Source organism: Malania oleifera, chromosome 12, assembly GCF_029873635.1.
Source record: "Malania oleifera isolate guangnan ecotype guangnan chromosome 12, ASM2987363v1, whole genome shotgun sequence".
NCBI classification, from domain to species: Eukaryota; Viridiplantae; Streptophyta; class Magnoliopsida; order Santalales; family Ximeniaceae; genus Malania; species Malania oleifera.
In genome coordinates this window covers 5,188,383-5,215,581 of record NC_080428.1, presented here as the reverse complement: position 1 = coordinate 5,215,581, position 27,199 = coordinate 5,188,383, and the positions used below count along the sequence as shown (strand labels likewise).

The 27,199-nt window shown below is 38.3% G+C and overlaps 1 protein-coding gene across 1 annotated transcript; it reads right to left on the bottom strand.

Annotated features, from left to right (window-relative positions):
* Positions 1-27,199, bottom strand: LOC131143779 (peroxisomal 2,4-dienoyl-CoA reductase [(3E)-enoyl-CoA-producing]-like). The gene is made up of 5 exons (XM_058092108.1): positions 26,748-27,199; positions 22,912-23,071; positions 22,114-22,283; positions 21,779-22,001; positions 1-287 (listed from the first exon to the last, which is right to left on the bottom strand). The coding sequence occupies exons 1-5, from the start codon at positions 26,931-26,933 to the stop codon at positions 133-135; spliced, it is 894 nt and encodes a 297-aa protein (XP_057948091.1). The 5' UTR covers positions 26,934-27,199; the 3' UTR covers positions 1-132.

Below are 27,199 nucleotides of genomic sequence, written 5' to 3'. Positions count from 1 at the left end.
TGATTTAAATCCAATCTTTATTATGATTACACGAACCAGCTTTCATTTCATGATACTACTAATTCATTGTACATCACTTATTACATTTTGCCTACAACAGGCTTCACAGTGATAATATGTGATTCTACAGCGTCAAAGCTTGCTGGTTGGGAGTCCAGCAGGTGCATTTCTGACCCTCTTTTCCACCACTCGAGAAAGTTGCTTCACTGCTTCCTTCGGCAACCGGCGAGGCTGGCTCAGCCAAAGTCCTCCATCAACTATAAGAGTGGTTCCGTTGATGTATTTACCTTCGTAAATAATATAGAAAAATGAGATCTCTCGAGTTAATTAATACTGAAAAACAGGTACCCATGAGTAAATGAGCATATTTGATGAGTGGAAATACCATGATGTTAGGAGCTGAGATTACTGAAGGATGGAGGCAGATGTGATGAGAAAGATGCAAACATAGGATGAACTAAACAGCGATTGCTAGAAAGTACAGCACAATCACTATATATGGTTGGTTTTAGGCAGACCTGTCAAAGCATGTATGATCCAAAAGCAGAATTCTTCTCATGCAAAAATTAAAAACACAAGCTAGAACTTCCTCTTCTTCTCTACCTTAATGGCTTATCAATGGGACTAACCTATATTCCTCTCAAGAGTTACATACAAGAGAGGAGAAAGGTCTTAGGCCTTATAGAGTTACAGGCGTACCTCAACAATAGTCCAATCCATCATAAGACTCCAAATAGGTTTAGAGTTAATTTGTCCCCCTTTTTTTCCAATGTACTTTTTTAAGTTTGCTAAACTGATTTTCAGTTTTCCAAAAGCCAGCTTAGGGGGTTTTGGGAGAACTTCTAGGAGTTAGAGATTTTGAGCTCAGAGAAGTTAAAGGCTGACTTTTTTCTAACAAATTATTCTATTAATGTTCTAAGTTTTTAGTTTAACATTACAAAAGTATCCATGCATTAGTGGCATTTCTTAAAATGACAAATCGTCATTTTAAACATTAGAGGTATCACAGTTTTTTCACTCAACACTCTGAAACGATATTTTCTTTCTATTGTTTCCTTTTCCATGGGGAGCAAACAGTTTTTATGACTTAAGTCAACTCCTTTTCAACTGTTCCTTTTTCAAAGTAGCTTTTCATCAGCCACGAGGGAACAAGCTAAGCCCTAAGTTTCTACACTTATCCTACCACACCAACTTATACAGAATTCCTACACTACTAGCTACAACATAGCACCATAGATCATTATGATCACAAAGCAAACTAACATTCTATTTTACACCATAACTCATTTTGGTTTTTTCTTCCACTTGAAACAACCATAATCAATATAAACCCAAGTATGTGTTGACCCACATGTGGAAAAAGTACACCACCTCCCACTTGGGTGAAATTAATTATAAACACAACTTTTAAAACTTGTATGATTTGGAAACAACACTCAGAATGAAAACTGCTTTATGCTGCCATATGACTTAATTGATAATATATTAGATGATCTAGTTCAACAACTCCACTAAGAACCAATCATAACAATCATTGCATCATTTATTAGCACAAGACCAATCCATGATTATAATACTAGTTTACTTATGAAATTGACCTTAACAAATATGGTAAATGTAAAATGATATCTAACATCATTCATGCAAAAAATTTGGGCCAACACCAATTTCAATTCATTTTTACAGTATCAAACTAATTAATGCTTCGCAATTGATGCAACTCATTTCTTGAATGATACACCGTATGTGTCACATCATATTGTATCTCAAAATTACTATAAACATCCATGACATATTGCTTTACAGCATCCAACATTCTTTGAGATAGACATCCAATAACTTAAGCCTATCATAAACATTATATACATAATAACATAAACATAACATGCAAATGCATGAATGACAGAAAAAATGACAAAACACATAAATGTTTAATTGTGCAGTTGTATGCAAATCCTTTATGGGTTTGTCACATACCCCTTCAAAAGAAATTAAGCCACCATTTAGTCATTTGTAGTTCTGTATATTATCACTTAACAAGTACAACGAATGAACACAATTTCAATATGGCCCTCGAAAATTTTAGATACAATCTCCTTGGTCATATTTCTGCTAATATTGTCTGAATAGCAATATGCACAATGACTATCTTCTCTTTCTACATCGTATCTCTGACCACCAAGTATTTGATTTCCAAACGTTGTCAGCAACTTGAACTTTTATGGTTCTTAGAAAAGAGCACTGTTGTAATGTTATTGTGAAATATTTTCAGTGGTGTATGAATGGGATCCATGGTCTAAAGACTCTAAACTCTATAACAGACGAGATAAAATTCCATAACAAACTAGTATTCTAAATACGAACTTCAAAACAAGTCACAAACATAGCTTGCATACTGGATGATGCTATGATACTCTGTTTCACTCTTTCATCTTGAGCCAACATGAAGCTATACCCAGAAGTAGACTACATAACATCTGAACAACCTATAACAATCTAAGTTCTCAGACCCAATCATCACTACATGATCAACATTTCCATAAAAAAGCATATCGTTTGTCCTTCGTAGATATCGCATCACTTATTCTGTCAGTTTCCAAAGCTCTATCCAAGGATTAAACTGAAACCTACCCAGAACATTTACAGCAATGCTAAATCCAGTTTAGCTCAAAATTGAGCAGACCCTTCACTAAACCTCTATTCACCGCCTCAATGCAAAATTCATTGGACATACAATTTTTCATCCATCTATGCCATAAAAATCTTAGCCATAAAGTTCTAGCTCACTCTATTATAAGCTTTTTCAAAATCCAATTTAAAAACAAGCCCCTTCTTCTTCCTCCTCCTAATATCCTCAACAATTTCATTCGCAATCACTATTGCATCCACAATTTATCTTCCCCCCAAAAAAGCCCTTTGGGTCTTAGAAAGTCTTATCAAGCACTACATTTAACCTATTGGCCAGCATTTTAGTGATTATTTTATAAACACTTGAAACTAGGCTAATCAGTCTGCAATCAGAAATCTTGATAGACCTACTTCTATATGGCATCAAAGTGATAAAAGTATAATTAATACTCTTACTTTAAATCCTATTTCAATAGAATTCATTGAAAACCTTCATCGGGTCATTCTTCACTACTGCCCAACAATTTTTATAAAAAGCTAAATTAAAAGCCTCCAACCCAACAGCTTTATCCTTCTCAATCCCAAAATTGTAGCCCTAACTTCCTCTTAACAGATCTTTCTAACCAGGCTATCATATCAACAAGAAAAGGATCCCACTCAATACCATCACCCTACTCTCATCCTCCTCAGTATACAAATTACAATAAAAATCAGTGATCTCAGAGACAATTCTACTAGAATCCAAGACAATAACCCCCCTATCCACCTCCATCTCCCTCATCAAATTCTTTCTCAATTTTCTATTGGCTATCCTATGAAAAAATTTAGAATTATAGTAACCATCTCTAACCCATTCAAACTTCATATTGTGCCTCCAACTTCTCATTTCCTCAAAGATCAGCTCTTCCAATTCGTTTCTAAAAGAAGCCCTTTTAGCCACTTCCTCCCTAGAAAGGGTCACACCTTCTTCCTTTCTAACTCTTCTAAATCTTCTATAATAATATAATTAAAACCTAATATGTCCAAACACCTCCAATTCCACCTTTCAATTTTTCTTTCAACCTCTTTAACTTCTTCATAAGTCTAAACCCCTCCCAACCCCTTTCCACATCCTCACTCCATAAATCCCTAACCAAGGTCTAAAATGAGCCATGATCTAAGTACATATTCTTGAACCTAAAAGGGGTGGGGCCCCAATGCACTTTCCTAGATTCCAATAAGATACGAAAATGATCATAAGTGGGTATAGGTAATAGTCCTAGAGAAATATTAGGAAACTACTCCTCCTAGTCGTTTAAAAACAAAAACCTATCAATTCTACTAGCCACCTCCCTAGCCCCACTCATTGACCGCATAAAATTGGCATTGCCCAAGGGAGAATCCTTCAACCCACACTTCCTCATAAGTCATAACCAAATCAAACTTCTGCATAGATGCAATAACCCTGCCACCTCCCTTCTTTTCCGGAGGGAACCTAACTGCATTAAAATCACCACCCACAATCCACCTAAGCGAGCAAAAACTAGAAGCAAAGTAATGCTCATACCAAAAAGATCCCCTACGAGCACGCCTAGAAAGACCATACACAGAGGAATTTCCTCTCCTAATATTTACTAAACTTTCTTCAACCAACGCCTAAAATACGTGTACTAAATGGGCAACCTAGGGGATAAAGGTGATCCTCCATGTGCAGTAGCAACTCTTCTAACCTCGAAAAAGGATGCGCCTTGGAAGATGTGTGTGGATGGTAGAGCCATCAACAAAATCACCATAAAGTATAGGTTCCCTATCCCTAGACTTGAGGATATGCTTGGCATCCTAGCTGGCTTCTAGTTGGCACTCCAAGATAGACCTGCATAGTGGATATCGCCAAATTAGAATTAGACTAGGAGATGAGTGGACAATGGCTTTTAAGACCTAGGATGGTTTATTTGATTGGTTGGTCATGCCTTTTGGACTTTCTAGCTTCTAATGTCCCCAACACTTTTATGAGGGTTATGACACATGTTCGGCAGCCATTCATAGGAAAGTTCCCGGTGCTCTACTTTGATGATATATTGGTCTACTGTGAAACTAGGGAAGAGCACTTGTTACATCTTTATAAGGTCTTTGTCACCTTGAGGGAAGCAAAGTTTTTGCTAACATCAAGAAAGAAGTGCAGCTTCTTACAGTCTAGTGTGCTCTTTCTTGGTTTTGTGATCTCTACACAGGGAATAGCCACTCATCTAGAAAAGGTTAGAGCCATTAGAATTAGAGAGTGGTCTGACCCTAGGATTATTACTGAGGTTCGTAGTTTTTATGGCCTCACTACTTTGTATAGGCAATTGATATGGCATTTGGGCACTATCATGGCTCTTATCAGGCTATCACTAAGTGTTTGAAAAAAAAGGTGCGAGAGCTTTTGGAGGGGTCAAACAGAAGATAACCGAAGCACTTGCACTTAGGCATCTAGAATTTAGTAGAGTTTTTGAGGTGCTTGTGATGCATTTGGGATAGGTATAGGTAGGGTCTTAAGCCATGAGGGGCATCCTATAGCATTTTTCAGTGAAAAACTCTTAGATGCCAAATAGAGGTATAGCAAATATGATACCACTACTTGTTGCCCCAAGAGTTTGTACTATTCTCCGACCAAATAGCTTTGCAGTATTTGAGCTCGCAGAATAAGTTGAGTGCAAAGCATGCTGGTTGGGTAGAGTTCCTTAACAAGTACACTTTTGTTCTTAAACATCATTCTAGTGTTGAGAATAAAGTGGTTGATCGCCTTTGTATAGTAGTTATTCTCCATATCTTGAGAGTCGAGGTCATTGGGTTTGATCGTCTATAGGACAAGTACTACACTTGTCCTGATTTTGGGATTACCTTTCAAGAGGTGAGTGAGGGCCACCACAGAGATTTTGTAGATTTCATCATCCAAGAGGGATACCTATTTAGAATTACTAGGTTATGCATTTCCTATACTTCCTTTAGAGATCTTTTTGTTTGGGAATTGCATGGCGGAGGGTTAGCTAGTCACCTAGGGAGGGATAAAACCATTGCCTTAGTTGAGATTCTTGAGAATAGGTTTTAATGGCCTTCCTTGAAGGGGGATGTTGCTAGGATAGTGTCTTAGTGTTGCACCTATCAGTTAGCCAAATCTTAAAGACACAACACTAGCCTTTATACCCCTCTTCCATTGCCACACATGCCTTGGGGAGACCTAAGTATGGATTTTGTTCTTGGACACCCCAAAACAGCCCGAAGACAGGTCTCCAAGATGGCACACTTCATTCCATGTAATAAGACTTTTGATGCATCTCATGCAGCTAAATTGTTATTTTAGAGAGGTCATCAAATTTCATGGGTTGCCAACCTCCATATGTCTAATAGGGATATCACATTCTCCAGCTATTTTTGGAAGACACTTTGGAAAATATGTGGGACTCACTTGCTGCTTTCTTCTTCTTGCCAGTTCCAAACTAATGGTCAGACCGAGGTTGTGAAGTGTAGTCTTGGTGACCTACTTAGGTGTGTTGTGGGAGACAAATAGGGCAATTGGGACTTGTGTTACCTCCTGTTGAGCTAGCTTATATAATTCTATGAATAGGTCCACGGGTAAGAGTCCTTTTGAGTGTCTATTCAATTACAAACCCCGTGCGCCCATTGATCTTGTTCCTTGCCACCAGATGCTTATATTTTTGAGTCTACTGAGTCTTTTATCCATCACATTCATAAGTTGCATGCTGAGGTTAGGTGAAAACTTTCTATGAGTAATATGGATTACAAACTTGCTGCAGATGTGCGTCATAGAGCTACAGAGTTTAATGCAGGTGATAGTGTCATGCTTTGCACAAGACCTGAACGCTACCCTAGAAATTCATTTAAAAAGCTCCATGCTCATGCCAGTGGCCCTTTCCTCATCCTTAATAAACTTGGATCTAATGCATATTTACTTGATTTACCTACTCATATGACCATTAGTCCAGTTTTTAATGTAGAGGATTTGACACCTTACCAAGGCACCTTTGAGCCTCTTGGTTTGCCATTTGATGCTTCTGCAGGTTCAGCAGCTCCACAACCTCCCTCTATTTCTCAACCACGGGAAACAGTGAAGTCTATCTTGGATGATGAATTCATGACATCTCCTCACGATGATTTTCGCCGCTACTTGGTTCAGTGGAGAGGTCATCCCAAGTTGGATGCTACATGGCTTGCCAAGGATGATGTTCGAGACAGTGCTCCTGACTTGCTGTTGCTGGAGTCATATTTGCAGTTCCACTCTATGAAGCATTGTTCCTTTCAGCTGGGGGAGAATTATGGAGGACCACCTATATCCCCTAGGCAACCCATTTGGCACACGTATTTTAGGCATAAGCTTAAGAAGGTTTAGTAACTATGCATATGTAGGACCTCTTTGTGCTTTTTCTTAGTGGCTTCCTTTAGTGTTTGTAATTATGCGTTCAGTTGGATCATGTTTGTAGATGTGTTAGCTGTACTAGAGGTTTAAGTGCTGGACATGCAAGTGGATGTACAGTTATTGTTTGAATCAGATTTCCATTCCCCACCTCTCTCTCTCTCTCTCTCTCTCTCTCTCTCTCTCTCTCTCCTGCGGGTTCTACTGTTCTTCTTCTACTTCCTTCTTCTCTTATCTCAATTCTAATTCTGTCTCTTACCTCTGTTCTTCACCTTCCCCTTCTCTGTTCTTCTCTGTCTGTTCTGTATTACTACTGCTGCTGCCTTTTTTCTTATAATTCTCTCTCTCTCTCTCTCTCTCTCTCTGAATTGTAATACTGTCATACATCTGTCTCTTACCTCTGTTCTTCACCTTCCCCTTCTCTGTTCTTCTCTGTCTGTTCTGTATTGCTGCTGCTGCTGCTTTTTTTCTTATAATTCTCTCTCTCTCTCTCTCTCTCTCTCTCTGAATTTTAATACTGTCATACATCACAAAGTCAATGCATGCTATCTACAAGAGTCCCAACAGCCCAAGACATTATTTGTCTTACCTCTGTTCTTCACCTTCCCCTTCTCTGTTCTTCTCTGTCTGTTCTGTATTACTACTGCTGCTGCTTTTTTTCTTATAATTCTTTCTCTCTCTCTCTCTCTCTGAATTCTAATACTGTCATACATCTGTCTCTTACCTCTGTTCTTCACCTTCCCCTTCTCTGTTCTTCTCTCTCTCTCTCTCTCTCTCTCTCTCTCTCTATCTCTCCCTCTCTCTCTCTCAATTCTAATTCTGTCATACATCACAAAGTCAATGCATGCTATCTACAAGAGTCCCAACAGCCCAAGACATTATTTGTATGGATAGCAACATCAAGAACAAAAGAACCTTCCCATACATCTTCCAGCTTATAAAAGTTGCAGACAAAAGGTGCTTTGTCTCATGCAGAAGACCTAGACCACTACCAGCAAGGAGTATGCCATCAACGTATAAAACAAGGAATATAAATTTCCCCCCCTAATGTTAAGATATACACATGCATCTACAATAAAGAAAAGAGAAGTCATAATTTTGTCCATCTTCAAGTACCATTTTCATGATGCATGTTTAAGGTCATAAATAGATTTCTTCAATTTATGCAGCACATGTTCCTTTCCTTCCATCCAGAATCCCTCGGGTTGTATTTTACAAAATAATAGTCCTCCATTCAGAAAGGCTATCTTAGTATCCATTCGATTAAACTCCAAAATCCAAATCCATGATATTATAAATCAATCCATAGAAGACACATGAGGAAAGGTGGTGCTGTAATCTATCCTTCTCTACCCTTTAGCAACCAGTCAACGCTAATCCATTAGACTTCACCATTTGAGTCCTTAATTTTGAACACCCACTCACAACTAATGGGTTTGAAATCCTCATCATTTTTTTTCATAACAAAAGAAGATAGATAAAGAGAAGAGAAGGTACAATGTGCGGGGACAAGGATTCATCCAAATAAATAAGAAGACACCAAAGGGAAAAAAACAAAAAAACAAAGTTCACAAAATAAAACTAAACAATATTAGCCAAGAAGCCCTCGTCCCTTCCTGTCATAATTCACCAAACTCTTCAAATTCGCAAATTCCCTTCGTCCCTTCATCTTTCAACTTTTACCACCACCTATATGCACTTCATTTCCTCCAATATCACTCAACTTTAAATCCATTTTATCCAAAAGATTTTAAGCTTCTAACTCCACCTTAGGAATCTCCACCATGGGTGTAGGCAGAACACTATATCCCAGAGCTGTAACTTGTTCATCAACCATCATTATCGAAAATAGAAACTCCCTCCAACCTTCCAATGGGGGTAGAGGTAGATGAACATACGATAAATCCCCTATTTCATCAAAGGAATCAGAAATGTACCCATATTGTTCTCGAATCTTAACCACCCACCACAATCAAACTCACTAATATCATCACTCACTGAATCTGAACCTCCCCCCCCCCCCCCCCAATTTCTTTCCCCATCTTTCCGTTACTAGCCTCGTACCTACATCCATCCATCTTCTTAGAATTCGGGTCTTCCACAATACTGAACTCTCCTTTTGAATTTCTCCTTAGTAACTTTGTTATTGACTCACCAGAATATTCTCTCTCCTTCAAACACTTTCTTCATTTCAGGAACCATACAAGCCACCCTCCTACAAGCATAAACCTTGTTACCCTCAATTCTATCAGCGCTAAGACAACGATCATCAGAATTATCCCCAAACCCATCTTTTTTACTCTTTTCCACACCACCTTTAAAATTTTAATACCTCTATGAAACTTGACACAATTTTAACAATGATCATGTTTCGAATCTAATCTGCTAGAATTCTGAACTTGCTCCAAATCTTGGTCATTTCAACTCATATCTTGGAAAGTTGGAGGCCGGATTTGAATTCCATTACTAGAATGTTTAGGGCCTTCCTCCGCTATACTCATCATCTGAGATCCAGAGCAAAATTTTGTACCTCCTTTTTCAACAATGTTGTGATAATGGTCGGATCGGATAATGAAGATGCACAGCGGAAATAAAAACAACAAGTGAATAAAAATACACAATCAGAATGACAACACAAAGATTTAACGTGGTTCGGCAAAGCCTACATCCAGGGAAGCAATGGCACACAAATTTTTCACTAAGAAATCAAGATGTACACAATAAACTTCTCAAAATGATCAACTCTCTACTCATATATGCCCAGAATAACATATATAAAAGTTTCTCGAAGGTTTCCCCCCGTTTGCCCAACCACCTAACATTCAAAATTCAAAAATTCTGAAAAACTGCTCGCAGCCCAGACGTCTCTTGTCGATGAACATAGGGCTTCGTCGACGAGACCAAGAAGACACTTCGTTGACGAACACACGGCTTTCGTCGACGAATCCAGAAATCTGAAATCACCTGCTCTCGGTAATTACTCGTCAACGAAATTTAGAGCCTTCGTCGACGAGCCTTTGCTGTCTCTTCGTCGACAAATATAGCTCTTCGTCGACGAGTCTGCTGTGCTACCTCCTTTATGTTTTTCCTTCTTCATTCTTTTCTTAAAGTATAAGAGCCACAAATAACAATTAATTTGGGCCAGGTCCAAAACAAGTAACATACAGCCCAGACCAATTCTTTTTGCAGCCCCCTCCCTAACGCAACCACCCTAGCTGCCTCTGAGATGATCACAACACCATTAGGAACCCTAGGTTCCTTCATGTTCTAGTTGATCAATTTCAATCGATTTACGACGGCCCCAGATTTGCTCAGATGTAGCACTCCTCCACACTGACAGCACAGCTCTTCTTTCCCAACCAAAACACTCTGATTTCTAGAATAAATTTGGCTATTGCAACACTCATCTTCACACTTTTTACCTTCCAGCACCACTTGACTCCATGGTCTTTGGCGTGAAGAACTATTCACACCAACGCCTCCAGATCCTCCCAAAAAACCTTTGCTATCTCTAAAAAAATTACTTGCAACACTTCACCACCCATCGCCTCTGGCACCACTAGGCATAAACGCCGAAAATTTCTTTCCTTTCAACCCCAACCCTAACTCCAAATACTCCCCCCCCCCCCCCCACCTCATCCACCTAATCGACAACGAATACCTAGGGAAACACATTCAAGTAGTCTGAAATCACCTTCACATTCAACCAAAAGATCAGCCAACCAGACCACAGCTTCTTTAGAAAACATAACCCACTTGTTTCAAGAGACTTTATCCTCAACCACAAGCAAAGACAAGTCACCCCAACCTTGTCTAATAGCAAATCAAAGGATTTTCCTTCAATCTAAACCAATCATTTCAACATAATCAACCGCAAGAAAATTCATATGATTGAATGCAAAAGGGAAATTTTGAACAAGGAAAGAAAAATATATAGATACATTAGAGCGACATTAATAAGAGTAATGCAGCCTCCTAATGATAATTAAGCCCTCTTCCACCCCCACCCCCAAATCTACTTCCCACTCTCCACTATAGGGTCCCAAAATGAAGTATAGTTAGGATTGCCACCAAGTGGAAGACCTAAATAAGTTAAGGCCACTCCAAAATGGTACAACCTGCTAGGTCAACCAAGCCATCTAACTTGTCAAGCCTAAATTGATACTACCATCCCACTCTTAGACATGTTAATTTTGAGGCCAGAAATATTCTCAAAGATTTTCAAGAGTAAAAGTCTTGTGAAAACTCGAAGTACTATCCTCAAGAAAAATATGGGTATCATCAGTGAATTGGAGATGGGACACTAAGACCTCCTCCTTACCTACCTTGAGACCCTAGATGACATTAAAACCTCTGGCATGGTTTATCATCCTACTCAGCACATCACAACTAAGATGAAGAGAAATAGGGAAAGAGGATCCCCTTGCCTCAAACCCTGCAAAGCCTGAAACCGCTCCCGTAGTTGGCCATTCACAATAACTAACAATGTCACTATGGAAAGGCCGCTTTTAATCCACTTTCTCCAAACCCTACAAAAACCCTTCCAAGGCCAACATATGATCTAAGAAACTCCAGCTAACCATGTCATAGGCATTTTCAAAATCCAATTTGAGTAAAACACCCCTCCCTCCCCTTCTCCTAACATCCTCCACCACCTCATTGACCACCAAAGCAACACCTAGAATTTGTCTATCATTAATCAAGGCAGGCTGTTCTAGAGTAACTATTCTCCCCAACACCTCCCGAAGCCTCTTAGAAAAGACCTTGGCAAGAATTTTGTAAAAGCTAGTTACGGGGCTTATCAGTCAGAAGTCTCTCACCCTTTTAGAATGCTTATTCTTAGGAAGAAAGGTAAACATAGAGTTCACATTCTTTTCCACCACCCTGCCTCTTTGAAACTCAAAAAGGAAGTTCATAAGATCTTCCCAAATCACCTCCAACTATCCTAGAAAAAAGCCATGGTAAACCCATCAGGGTCTGGGGCCTTACCCCTATCCATCTCAAAACTATCCCTCTAATCTCCTAAATATCATAAGGACTTTCGAGCATAGTAATGAGGCTTTCATTGATGGGACTCCAATTAATACCTTCAACCATCAACCTTTTCGAGCACCCCTTGGAGTACAATCTCTCATAGAAATTCGTTCTCACTTCCCCAATTTGTCCTAAATCCCTCACCACATTTTCCCCATCTATTTCCAACTCCTTACTGCTCCTCCCATTGGCCACTTTATGGAATCATTTGGTATTACAATCAGCTTCTTTCACCCACTTCATCCTAGATTTTTGTTTTGAACTTATACTCACCCTAAACAGGATAATCTCCAAATTATTGCCCAGTTGTCCCCTTCTAACTCTATCCTTCTTCGCTAGCTAGGCCACACTCCACCCATCTATCCAAAGACTCAATCTTATTTTAAATCAGTTTTTTTCCCCTCAAACCACCAAAAACTTCCTTATTCTAGATTTTCAATCTACTTTTCACATCCTTCGACTTTCTCAAAAATCTAAAGCTTGCCCATCCCTCAACATTGCTCTCTCTCCACCAAAACTTAATGCATTGCCAAAGAGAAGGGCACATCGACAACATATTCTCAAATTGGAATGGTGTAGGGCCCACAAAGAAAAGGGTTGGCATCCAAAAGAACTGCCAGTGATCCGACATTGGTCTAACCAAAACCTCTTGGGCAACACTCGAAAAAGTGTTCTCCCAATCACTAGTAAACAAAAAATGATCAATACAAAAGGTAAAGCAATCTCGTCTCTTGAGGCTACCTAGGTAAAGTGTCCATTACCTAGTGGTGAATCCTTAAGCTCACACTCTTGAATAATGGACTCAAAAATTCCCATGCTACTGGTCACACTAGAGTACCCCCCAAACTCTCCTTTAAAATTCAAACGGTATTGAAATCCCTACCCACCACCCAATGCGGGTTGCGAAGGCCCAAAAGACTAGCCATCTCTTCAAAAAAGGAAATCTCCAAATGGGATAGTGTTGCTCCACAAAATGACAAAAACCACCAATCTCCAAAATGCTTAACATCTAGCAACATAGGAAGATATAATTCACCAACAACATGGTCCCTAAATGAAGCATCCTTCTATCCAAACAATGATTTCCCTCCCAAAGCACCTGAAGAGGGAAAGAACACCCAACCATGATTTTAAATCGCGGTTGTGGGTAGCGTAACGTAACTGTAACGGGTGTAACGGGAAGCGGGAGTAGCGGATGTTACATAATGGGAAGCGGGTGTATTAGCCGTGAATTTTTTTGAAGCACGCACAACCTTGTGCATATTAGCGTACTTGCATGTTTTAAGCTTTTAGCCCTTCTTAGAAAGAGTTTTAGTGTATTTTGGATCCTTTAGTTCGAGTAACTAAGTTATTTGGTAAGGGCAACAAGTTTACATTTGTTTTAAGCCACCATTGATAGAAAAATTACGTGCGTGTATTTATACTTCTCATTGTTCTTATCTATGATAAATTCTTATGTGTGCCAAATTAATTAATAGAACAAAATACATTATACACTCTATTAATCTATTAGACACATAAGACATACAAATAATACAAATATAAAATAGTTAGAAAAGAAAGATGGTTGAAGTTGAAAAATCTAGAACATAAATATCACATTACTAATATTATCAAAATAAAATATTTTCCTAGTATTTTCAAATTGTTAATTAATGCATCTATTGTGAGTATTTAAAGAAATAATAAATTTTGTATCATTGTCATCCTCATTATAATCTTTTCCCCCTCTCGCCACATGGTATATTGAGAATAATTTATGAAAGAGAGGGAAAAAGTAAGAAGAAAAAGTAAAAAATAAATTAAATTTTTTTGTGTAACAGTCCTGTAGCAGTAACGTAATGGCCGTAGTGGCCTTTACGTAACAGTCGCGGTCCATAACGGCCGCTACGGCCATGATTTTTCTTCTCACCGATTTCGTGGTGTGTAACGGTATCGGTAACCCAAAAAACCATTACGTAACGCCGTTACGTAACGGTCGCGGCCTTTATTTAAAACCATGCACCCAACCTCTAAGCTTAGAATCCTAAATATTTCTCACTAAGACAGCATGTACTAAATCTGTCTAAAACTCTTGGATGAACAAGATATTCAAAGAAATCCTACTCATTAACTATTTCACACCCCCCCCCCCAGCACACGCGCTTCCTACTACTTTCTAATCCTTGAATCTGTATATTAGTTAGATGCAAAGAATGCTTTCCTACATAGCGATCTTCAGGAGGAGGTCTATACAAAGCAACCACCTAGATTTGCTGCTCAGAGAGAGCCAAGGTTAGTGTCACGCAAGAAATTATTATATGGTTTAAAACATGTGTCACGCAAGAAATCATTATATGGTTTAAAAAAATCTCCTATAGCATGGTTTGGTTGATTCAGTGTTGCAGTATTTGAGTTTGACATCTAATATGGTGTACAGCAGATCACTCTTTATTTTTCATCATTCATTCAGTAGGATTCTACGTGTATAAAGTATCAAGATCTCACCTTGGTATCATCTCGTCATAGAAGTATGTTCTTGATCTCTTAGATGAGGCTCGGATGTTGGGATCACACCTATCATCGCACCCATAGATCCCAAGAGTAAGTTACTCCCTTTTGTTGCCTAAATTAAGATGGTACCAAGAACTTGTTGGAAGGTTGAATTATCTCATAGTCATTCGACCTAATGTATGTCTTTTGTAAGTTGTAACAAGTGTTATGAGTCAATTTCTTAATTTTCCAAGAACAAAGTCACTAGGATACAATAATTTGCATCTTGGAAGATCTCAAAGGTGCACCAAGGCGAGGTCTCTTATATCAAGATCAAGCATCACACTTATATTCAAGGACACAAATGCAAATAGCATTAAGTCATTTCCCACAAAAGATCCAAAATCGGGTATTGTATTTTTGTTGGTGGTAATTTGGTTTCTTGGAAGAGTAAGAAACAAACCGTGGTAGCCAAGTCGTTGAGACAAAGTACAGGGCCACGACTCACACTATATATGCGAACTTGTTTGGTTATATGGACAAAACACATATAAGTTTATTGCCACTTTGTTGAAGAGAAACTTGTGCAAAAGCTCATTACAATCACATATGCGAAGTCTGATTTGCAGCTTGATGATTTACTCACTAAAGCCTTTGGGAGGGCTTATTCTAAATTCATTTGTACAACAAACCAGGAGCACATGAGACACACACTCCAACTTGAGGGGGAGTTTTTTTTTATAATAAAAGAAAGTACCATTAGATATGGAAAAAAAGAAGGTACAACATGCCGGGACCAGGAGAGAGGCGACTCTACCTAGTGAAGGAGTGGGGTACTCCGCCCAAGCAAAGGAGAGAGTTAACAATACCTAAGTAAAGGAGAAAGGCAACTCTGCCTACTGAAGGAGGGATAGTGAATCCTCATAATGGGTTGCTTGAGGCAAGGACGTAGGCTTGGTTGTTGAACCTTGTAAAAAATCTAGTGTCACTCTCTACCTTACCAATTTATCTTTCTAAGCATATTTATTTTAATTTGTATCTGCTGTGAAGGTTGTGAATATTTTATTGATTGAAATTTGCAATAGTTAAGCATATCATATTGATTTAATCTGCTGGGAATTTTATTGTGTTAGTTTACCACTTACTCAAGTTATAGTATAAACTATCTTGTGGCTGAGCATATTTTCATTAATATTGATCTGTTGTGAGTATTGTCAATATTGTGTAGTTGGCTACATATTGAAATCTTAGCTTAGACTCTTTAGTATTTAAGGATATATAAATTGATTATTTGTTGAGAATACTACTGTTGTTGAGAAGTTAAGATCACTTGTGAAAATCATATTTAAAATTGATTAAAGCTTCCGCGTAATTTTTAACTATCCAATTCACCCCCCCCTCTTGGGATCACATCTCAACTTTCAAAGCTCTCTTGCATGTGTGAGTTAGTTTTTTAAAAAAAATGAACACGGATGGTAAGTTTTATATTCATTAAGTGTGGAATTATTCAAAGTAAGGTTCGGAATACAAGGGTTAAAAACAAACTATATAGCGGAGAAAAACAAATGGGGAGATGAATCAGACATTGGCAGTGAGTCTGATAGTGATTTTCTTTGTCATGGTGGACTTTTACTGGAGGAGGTTTGTTGGCTTTTTGAGTTTGATCCCTGTTTTGATGCTGACAAAGCATCTATATCTTATGCACTTAGTGTGTCAACAGGTTTACATTTCAGCACGGACATAAGATATGAGTAAATGGAAGTCTAATGGACTTAAAAGATTATACATTTCAAGCGAATTCCATGCAGAAGAGCAAAGAAGAAAGAAGACATTTGTTCATTTCAGTTGTAATTGCATTTAGTTTTTTATATTATGGTCTATAATAACTGCATCTCATGCATGATAAGTATTAAATGCTCAAGACCATAGGCTAACCATTTGGACCTAGATGCTATAACTTATTCACACATGGTTGAGTAAGTTCAAGGACAAAAACAAGGCTTACACAGACTTCAGTCGACCGACGTTGGATTTTTTGGGCTTAATTAAAAAGCCTAGGCCATAAAATGACAATAGGAACCATGACCCTTACACTTGAATGTCACATGCTTTTTCACCAGGGTTGAAATAGCACAAGAGACCAAAAAGGACATAAAGGTCATTTTTGTGATGTTTCGGGCGACCGAACCTTGGCAATATAAAATGCCTCGGTCGACCGAACTGGTTAGAGGTCAATAGGTTGACCAAACCTCAGCCGGCCAAGCGATTTTTGAATTGACTCTCCTCAGTCGACCGAACATTGGATGTTACCATCCTCACTTTACTCAGCCAACCGAAATGTTAGTTTAATTTGCACTCAGGCGACTGTAGTTCGTAGCTCAGCCAACCGAACCTCTCACTGGGCGACCGAAAGCTCAAAGCTTTGGAAAATCGCCTAGCTCAACCTGAACTAGAAAAAATCCCTAACTGTTGTAAGTGTTCGGTCGCCCGAAGCTCAGCTCGGGTTGAAAATTTTTACCACAAGTAAAACAGGGTTAAAATTAATTAAACACAATTAAACTTTTTCTAAAAGGGCCTCTGTGTCCCCAACGGTTAGTTTTTATGAAAAATCTATATATACTCTTTCATTTGGCTTAATTAGCAAGAGATTTGCAAAATCATTAGCCAAAAATTCTCCGAAATTCTTTTCACCCATAATACTCATATAGCTCATATTCTTCCAATTTTTTGAGGCATATTGCTCATTCTCCTTGTTCCTTGATTTGCAAAATTATCTCTTGAGGATAATTATTTATCATACTCCTTGGTTGCAAACCAATTGCAACTTGCAAAGGAGTTTAATCTCTTGATATTGTGCTTACATCTCATACATATTAGTGGTAGCTTACAACTCTCTCATTGTGCATTGTTTGAAATTGATTTTAGAGAGTAAGCTAGAGTGTTTCCCGTACTATTTTATTGATAAATATTATTCGGGAAGAACTCATATTTTGGTTTCTGAGTCTTGGCATTTTCATTGCCAGATTCAAGGGCTTGCTTGTGTTATTTGCCAAATACATATATTTGCAAGCTACAATCCCTTATCTCAATTGTGCTTAATAATTGATATACATTGTGCTGAAATATTTGCATAGAAATTCAAGGTCCTTTGCTTATTTGTTTGTTGAATATATTATCTTAAATCAAAGGTATCACTCTCACATATATACAATATATACACATTGGTTGAGAGTTGACATATAGCTTGACCTTATCTCACTTGAGCATAAATCCTTATCATACATGAATGTATTGAGCGTATTGTTGTACACATCTGCTTAGTTTAGAAGCACATTTGTTTTGTACACAAAAACTATTTGATTATCTATTGTATTCCCGACGTGTGGTCGAAAGAGGGAGACTAACCCTGTGAATAGTCCCGAATTGCTCAGAATCGGTTAGGTGAGCACCGGATTGGTTCAGACCCGATTAGGAGAACTAGGTGCGCTAGCCTGTCGCTCCACCCGCAAGTGAGCAACTTAGTGGAATCCTCTTACTTGTAAGCTTGAGGCGGGGACGTAGGCAGTACTGGCCAAACCCTGATATCATATTGTGTGTTCCCTTATCTTTGATCTTTAATTTCCGTACATATATGGTATTATTTATTGTCTTGATTATTTTACATACATGCTTTGAATGGTTGTGAAATACTGAGTCTACTATAAATGTTTTATTTATCTGCTTAGTTTTATATTGTTGGGTAATTGGCATATGTTTAGAAAAACCATAGGTTGTGGTATACTGCTTGTGGTTTGTACATAATCAAGGAAAAGTTTTTAAAATTCCAATTCACCCCCCCCCTCCCCTCTCTTGGGAATACACCAAAGTCAACAAGGTTCATGAACAAATTTGATAAGTTTCTAATTTGTCTAATTTTGCTACATCCTAGAAGGTTTGGAGGGGGTTTCTATTTTTTGAGGCGGATGAGTTCAATAAAGACTTGCTGGTGAATAATCAAGGTAAGGATGGTGTTTTACCAACCCCTTGGTGGAGATTAGTTGGAGTATTGAAACTCAACTGCTGACAGAAAATTGGGGATCGTGGATGCCAAATCTTAAAGGTCAAGAAGTTTGCCTAAATGGTTGTGAGGAAAGGAAAGGCCAGCGAGGATTAGTAAATTTACAGCTTCTAGTGAGTTCCGTTGCCAAGGGATTAAAGAGGGACTATTTTATTTAAGATGTGTTGGATACTTCAATCTTTTTCTTTTCTGTTTTTGTCCTCCTTTGTTATTTTTGCTTTTGAAGTTTCTTGTCCTTTCCCCCATTGCAATTGCTCTCCTTTCTTTCCAAATACACTTAACTTTATTCTAAAAGAAAAAAATTATCCCCAGTCCAAACCTCCTAAAGTTAACTGATGGCAACCTGCTTTCCTTTGTTGTTACTTGTTAGCCAACATTGTATTGCACTGTTGGAAATCCCAAAAACAGAAATCTTTTGTTACATAAATTCCCATTAACAAGATAAATGAAATTATGTTCAAGCCATTTTCTGTGTTCAGCATTTAGGAATTTTTAGTTATTTTAGGTTCTGTTGGCTCACAGAATGGAATAGGATGGGAATGGAATAGCTGTCATATGAGTATAATAGCCTATAAATAAAATTGGAGTTATTCCAAGGCAGATGACTGATAAAATTGGACCTTACAACCTAGATGTATTTTTTCTGATAAATAAAAAAGAAGCTATATTAGATGGAAAGAGAGGAAGATACAATGGGTTGGATCAAGGAGTCCGCCAAAGAAAAAATAATGTAAAAATAAAAATTACAAAATAAAACTAGACAATATTAACTAAGAAAGCCCCTTTTTAACCCCTTCCCATCATAATTTACTGAGCTCTTCAAATTCGCTAATTCCTTTGACCCTTCAACTTTTGACTAATGCCACTATCCATCTGCACTTCATTTCCTCCAATATCAGTCAATTTTAAGTCCATTTTATCCAAAAGATTTTGAGCTTCTAACTCCTTAGAAACCTCCTCCATGGGGGTAGGCAAAATTCCATCCCTTCACTGCGTATTGCTATCGAGCCAATCATTGTCAAAAATAGAAATTCATGTAAACCTTCCAATGGGGATGGATGAATATATGATAAATCTCCTATTTCTTCACAATCATCCGAAACGCAACCATATTGTTCTCAGATTTCATCCAACAGCAACCGCCCACTGCAGTCAAACTCACTAATATCATCACTTTCCGAATCTGAAAAGTCCCCCCATTTCTTTCCTTCCTTTTATTTACTTACCCCATTACTGCACCCAACCTCCTTCCTTGCATGAAAATCTTCAATTATGCTAAGCTCTCCTTTAGAACCCCTCCATAACATCTTTGCTGCTGACTCACCAGATTTTTCTCTTATTTTCAAAGACCTTCCTCATCTCAGCACCCATACAAGCCGCCTTCTGGCAAGCATAAACCTTGTTTCCCTCAAATCTGTTATTATTTAGACTAAAACAATCCGCTCCCCCGCCCCCCCCACGCAAGGCATCTTTTGATTTTTCATTCGTTTCCATTCCACCTTTTAATTTCTCTACAAAACTTGTCACAGTTTTAATCCTGTGATCTTGTTTCGAATCTAATCCACTTATATTCTGAGCTTGTTCTGAACCCTGATCAATTTGCTTACTAATTTTGAGAGCAATAGACTGGGAATGGATTCTACTACCGAAGGGACACGGGTCTTCCTTACCAGTACTCATTCTCTGCATTCTAGCATCCAGATCAATATTTTGGGCACACAAACCATAACCTTGACTACCACCAAGGCCCATCTGCATATAGCCCAAAGGCTGAGCTCCCTTTGACTTAACATTAAAATCCAAATCATACTTTCTTGAACATTGGGCCTGTTCAAATAAGTAGCCCAATTTGTTCAAAAAATACAAGCCTCCTTTTTCAATAATTTGGCCAGGTCCAACACAAGAACTATGCCCCCCGGCCAGTCCTCTTTGCAATCTCCTCCACAAATGCAATCCTAGCTGCATCTGATAGAAGCTTAACTCCTGCCGGAATCCTAGCATCCTTCACCTTCTAATCAATTGATTCCAGTCGGTCTGTGGTGGAACCAGACTTCAAAACCCCATGGTCCATCTACATCGCACATCCACATTAACAGCCGCATCCCTTTTGCCCAGCCATCATACCCAGATTTCCAGAAAGAGACTAACTATCATGCTCCACTCCTTCATCTTATATTTTTTGCCTTCTAGCACAACCTGAATCCACGACCTGGGACGTGAAGGGTCATCAGCGCCTGCACCGCCAGATTCCTTTCAAAATTCCTTACCAATCTCACAAAAATCATTCGCAAAGTTTCTCCACCAATTGCCCTTTGCACCGCCAGGAATGAATACTGCAAATTCCTTCCTTTCCACCTTACCCCCTAACTCCAAAAACTTTCCCATGTTTGTCCATCCAATCAACATCCCATATTGTGTGATACCCTTGTGAATGCTCCAGTAACCCCTTTCCATCTGGCTGAAGACCGACAGCCCATCAGTGAACCAACAAGTTGCCTCCTTAGACAACCTAACCCATCTGTTTGGAGCCGCATTATTTTCGGCTATGAGCAAAGAAGAAATCGAATGATTCACCATAGCCTACAGCATCAGGCTCCATAGCTCTTTACGAGTGAACAAGCGAGAAAGGATTGTATTGCGAGAGAGAGAGAGAGAGAGAGAGATTTTCCCCATTACAACATGTAATAAACGAGGAATAACTATTTCCAAAATTCACTATGAAAATGTTTATTCCTATGCGATTCCATGTTGGTTGAAATAAAACCAAATTTTGCAGTAATTTTTCTAAAAATAGCATAATATTTTTTTAAAACAACTATATGAATATAAAACAGCAATTCCATTTCCATCCTACTCCATTCCGCAAACCAAATGTAAAATTTATTGCAATATCATTAAATCCCCACTACATTTATGAGGGAAATATATAAAAATGGGGAGAAATCAATTTTGCATGATTTAATATTAGTAGTTTAGTACTTCTAGAATTTTGGCCCAAAAGAAACACTATCATCTGTGCAACTGCACCTAACAAAACTGTAACAGATTTCACATATTCTGAAATTCAACCCAAACTTCAGCTTCAAATGAACACAGTATGCTTGGGAAGACAAACTAGCTCAATAATATATCACGCAAAAGAACGCAGAAATAGAAATACTGGTTACTGATAATTGTAGATGAATAAGGTCACCAACCAGCATCAGATGAAAGGTAGAGAGCAGCCATAGCAATATCCCATTTCTCCCCTAGTTTAAATAGAGGAATGTTATTTCCAGCTTTGCTATTTATCTCCTCAGGTATTAGTTTACTCATGCCAGTAGTATCAGCAATGGGGCCTGGTGCAATCCCATTGACTCTTATATCATACTCACTTCCCCATTCCAACGCCAAGTTTCTTGTAATGGCATCAACAGCTGCCTGATTGGAAGGAAGCAATGCATAGATACAAACCACAATTGAGAAGAAACAATGTATAGAAATCCAATGCTAAACCAACATATCTTCACAACAAAGAATATATCTAGCAAACCTTGGCTGCAGATACATGGATTTGATACCAAGATGCTGTATAATGCAAAGTGGCACTTATATTCAAAATTGTTCCACCATTAGAAGAATCCCTTCCAGGTCCCCCTTTCTTAAGATATGGAAGAGCTTCACGGCACATTGTAAATGTGCCAACAGAATCAATATCCATAACTGCAAGAGTCAGATGAAAAGAATCCTGTTCAGCTCAAAACCTTAGTTAATATTTTTAAGGTGCGTTTGAAAGCAACTTCACAGTGCCGGTAAACAACCATCATTTAACAAATTATGAAAGCAATTCGCCTGTGCATATAGTTTTAGACTAGTAACCTCAATCAGCACTCAACGAATCATCATGTAGCACAAAACTAGTTAATTAACAGATGGAGCTATACCATTTTATTCCTTTTCCAGTAAAAATGGATAGAAAGTCATCGTGCTTTTTCCTTAATTTTTCAATGACTTGCAATTAAAAGATGCATCCTTTCCTAGCATTTGCCAAGCTTTCTTTTGATTTCCTCATCTAATTCTAAGACCCCACTCACCAACCAACTTCAGTCGGAGAATACTGAACCCAACACGCATTTTACACGAATCAAATGCTCATGCCAGGAAAACTACATGGTAGGCCAAAAAACCTCGCTTTCTGTCAAAATTTGTAACCAATTCAATCGTCTAATAAAAAATAGATTCTAAATTGTTCAAAAAATGCACTATATACTTCAACAATTTCAATACATATTTTATATGAAGCCACAACCACTTTTGATGCATATGGTTATATCATATATGAAGCCACAACCTGTTCGAAACCCATTAGTAGACAAATCCTCTGCTGATACTAGAAAATTGCCCGCTGCAGCATTCACAAGAATGTCAACCCTGCCAAAATGCTTGACAGTGGATTCGACAACCCTCTTTGCATCTTCCTGTTTGCGAACATCCCCCACAAAGCCAACAGCCTGAAAATTTAGGAAAAACCACACACCAATGGAATGAATCAAATTCAAACCAATCAAAGCTGTGGATCAGAAAGTCAGCTAAAACATTCATCACTCGACCATAGCGCAAAAGTACTGCGCAGCCAGTGGAAAAGGGAAACACTCAATCCATTTAAGTAGCTAGGAAACACTAAAGGCCAATTTAGTTGTAGAAAACAGTTTTCATCGCTCGACCATAGTGCAAAAGTACTGTGCAATCAATGGGAAAGGGAAACACTCAATTCGTTTAAGTAGCTAGGAAACACTAAAGGCAAATTTAGTTGTAGAAAACAGTTTTCATTTTATATCTCCAGATTTCCAAATAAATACAAAGATGTCACCTTACTTTCCAGTTTTCTAAGATTTATATAGGAAATCCAGGAATATATTTTATCAAGGAAAACAAGAAGTAGCATAAAGAAACCCTCCTTAGAAGATACAAGAACAAAAACAAAAAATCAAAACAGCACAGCCGGCCAATCACGCTGTAAATCAGAAAAAGATACCCCTTTAAAACATCCTGCAGCAAAAGCCCACAAGGAGGCCAGATGCTCAATCCTGTCCCAAAGCAAATTGAAGACATACTCAAAGAAAGAGATAGAAATTGAAGAGATCTGGTAGGACGTCAGCAAGTCACCCAGCCACTCGTGACTGCTGCTCTCCGTTCACCTCAAACTGCAAATCTGTCAATACCAAAGCTCCTAAACCAGAAAAGATAAGGTAGACCTGGAGATTTTATGAAGCTAACAGAGATGTCTGCAAGTCACTTGACCACTAGCAGCTGCGGCTCCCCCGTTCAGTACGGACTGCAAATATGCCCATCATCGGAGCTCCTAAACCAAAAATGTTAAGGCAAACCAAAAACCCTCTCAGGGCCGCAGGCTCCGCAACTGGTTGGAGAGCTTTCAGATCCACCTTAAAATGTCCATTCTCCTAGAGTTCCAAAGTGATGATCCTCATTCTCACAGATCTGTTTAAGAGAGAAGGTCCTATAGCAAAAAGACTGACGGATCTATTTGACAGAAAGTGAGAATAAAGGGATCTGTTTGAAGAAATATTTCATCTTAAAATCTTTTAAGATTTTTCGAGAAATTGAATGATTGTAAATATCCTCCCAATGCAATCGATTCTTCGAGAAATTGTTTAAGATTTTAAATGATTGTATTACATAAATAATGCTGCATGCCGCGTGGGTTAATATGTAGTTGATTTTGAATTTTTAATACAACAGATCATCCAAGAGGAGTGCTAGAAGTGGCATAGGCGGACGTTTGGTGTGTGCTCAATTGTGAGTAAAGCCAATATTGGCACTGGCATCTGCAGTTACCTTTTCCTTCACCCGCATATCTAGTCAACCATGGCAGTGTTCAATTGCTATTAAGGTTTACACATCCCTATGAAAAACTAATCCACGCCCATGAACATCTCTAATGTCCTTGTTGCGCTGTTGTTGGGCCGTAGTGGTCTTTTCTATGAGGATATTTACATGATCACTCCAATCCTTTCAATTTGTACCATCTCTATTAGCTAGCTCAAATTGGCCTTTAGCCACATCACTTTTTTTCTTCAGTCTGGTTGGTTCAATTCTATAACTCCAGCCCAATTTAATTAATTTAGTTGGTTACCAATGGTTCAGGACTAACCCATGGTTCAAGATTGGACTAGTTTATAGAATAGATTAAGTAAAAGAAAACTCTTCTTTGAATCAAGTCAAACATATGAAACGACCTATAATTCGTCTTCTCCTCCTTCAAATCCCCAACAGCAGTGGCAGAAGGGGTTCAATGGATTTAGTGAGGTCATCAATGGTCAGTCAAAGATGACGATGTGAGACAGGGCTGGAGGTGCTCCTCTCTTCTCTGGTGACAATTTGAGCCTTCACGGCTGAATGCTGTTGTTAAGGCAACAAGGAATGTTCATTGATGGCAAGCGAAACTTCAACTAGGCTGGTGATGGAGAAACAAGGTCATCAATTGCTGCAATTGAAGCTTTAGTTTAGAAGTGGTCTTCTAGTGACAAGGGCTTTGGCTGGAATGAGAAGATTCAAATGAGGTTATTGTGAGAGATTGTAATGACTGAGAGTGGTAATGGGTGAGGCGGCAACAAATAAGGCTAGCTACAGTCAGATGCCAATTAATGTAGAATGCAACATACAAACTTGGGTTCCAGCATGACAATAACTCTATTGGGAGCCTTAAAATCTACTTTCCAAAATTAAAAGAAATAAGATTTCTTAAAATAAATAACCAAAAGATAAAATTAGTCAAAACTAAAATATTCAAAATTTGATGCATGAAGAGAAGAGCTTCCAACAGACCACATAAACTTTTCAAAGGTGGATTTGGATATGGATTTTTTTAGACGAAGTTAAATATAAACAAAGGAGTTAACTGTACTAACAGAAAACTTCCAAAAAAAGCAACTATTATTAACTAAAGGGACTAAGAAGATGCAATTAGACACAAATGATCCTTCAAGTGCAATATATTGTCATGAAAGCTCAAATTCACATCAGGTACCTGGAAATTAGTAAAGAATAGTCTAATGCTGCATGCACATGGAAGCATTGATTTCAGACCTTAGATTTGGATTTGGATAGATTTGGACAAATTTCAATACAATTTTGTATTAAATTTTATCCAAATCCAATATAAATACAAATCCAAGGCCTCTCCAAACATAAGGTAATTATAAATACAAATCATTAAAAAATAACTAAAATTGTGTGGCAATAGTGACTCGAACCAAAAAAAAACACACCTCTCAAAAACAATATCAATCAAACAAAAACAGATTATCAGTTCACCAAGTAACAAAAACCTTAAGATCAAGCAAAAAAAGCGTTTAATACAAAATTCCTACTGTATGCAAAGGTATGAAAGGTGGAAACCAATAGCTTCAGCCTTTTTGATCCTGCTTCAACTTTTAGGCATTTCCACATGCTAACATGTAAGCATCATTACAGTCAAAATTCCAAACTGGTGACGGTTGCTCCATTAATGTATTTAGAATTTCTTTATTATCACTATGGATGAAGATCAATTTTAGTTCCCTAATTGTTTTTGCAGTCACTCAGGGTATATTCTAAAATCTAATGCCTGTTAATGCAATAAATTTGTAGCCTGGAATCAAAATGAACCAATTAATGTGAGACCAAAATTCAGCCGTTTCAGCAGTACAAATAAACAAATAAGCAATCAAATCTCATCTAATCCAACAGGGATAGTCAGACCAAACCAACATGTCTGCTGTTTAGCCCAAAGTAATGAACAAAATGAGGGGAAAAAATTAACGTATAAATTTTCCACTAAATGGTATAAGAGCAGCTGAAAGAATAATTCCAAAAAACAAATAGACTTCCATATATGTCAAATGCATCGAACTGACCAAAGAGCAAGCTTAAGCCCAACTGACTAACAGAACCGACTGAGGCTAAAACACCAGAAAAACATCTATTATGAGCATGTAACAGAATCGTTCTATGAAAGATCAAATGATAATTAAAAGAAGAGTGTTCCCCACAATTGAAGAGAGAGAATAAAAACAGATGAGCATGACCAGGTTCAACCAATTGTACGCGTTTTCTGAATTTCGGAGCACGAGAAAATGGAAAACGAAAACCCATACAAAGTAGGAAGGAGGGAAATTGCAAAATTACCGGAATTCCAAGGGACTGGAGTGTGGCGACAGCAGAATCAAGCACGGACTTGCGTCTACCCATAACAGCGACAGAAGCTCCATGTTTACCGAACTGGGTTGAAATCTCGAACCCGATTCCGGAGCCACCTCCCGTCAATAGGGCGACCTTGCCTTTCAAAATATCCGCCTTGAACGACGACTCCATGGATACAAAGCTCTCTCCTCTCTCTTTTTCTATATCTCCGGGGCAGCGCCAGTAGGATAGAAAGTGATGAACGATCTTTTATGCCATCACCCGGTCAAACGGGGCAGCGCACAAGTTCCAAGATTCGTCGAAGATTACGGAAAAGACCTTGCCCCTGTTCTTCCTTTCTCATCTAGGAGCTACGAAGTCAAATCTACATGCGGCATCCTCAATCATCCCACATCCCACCATTTCTTTTTGAAATTTTTATCACATAAAATTGAAAA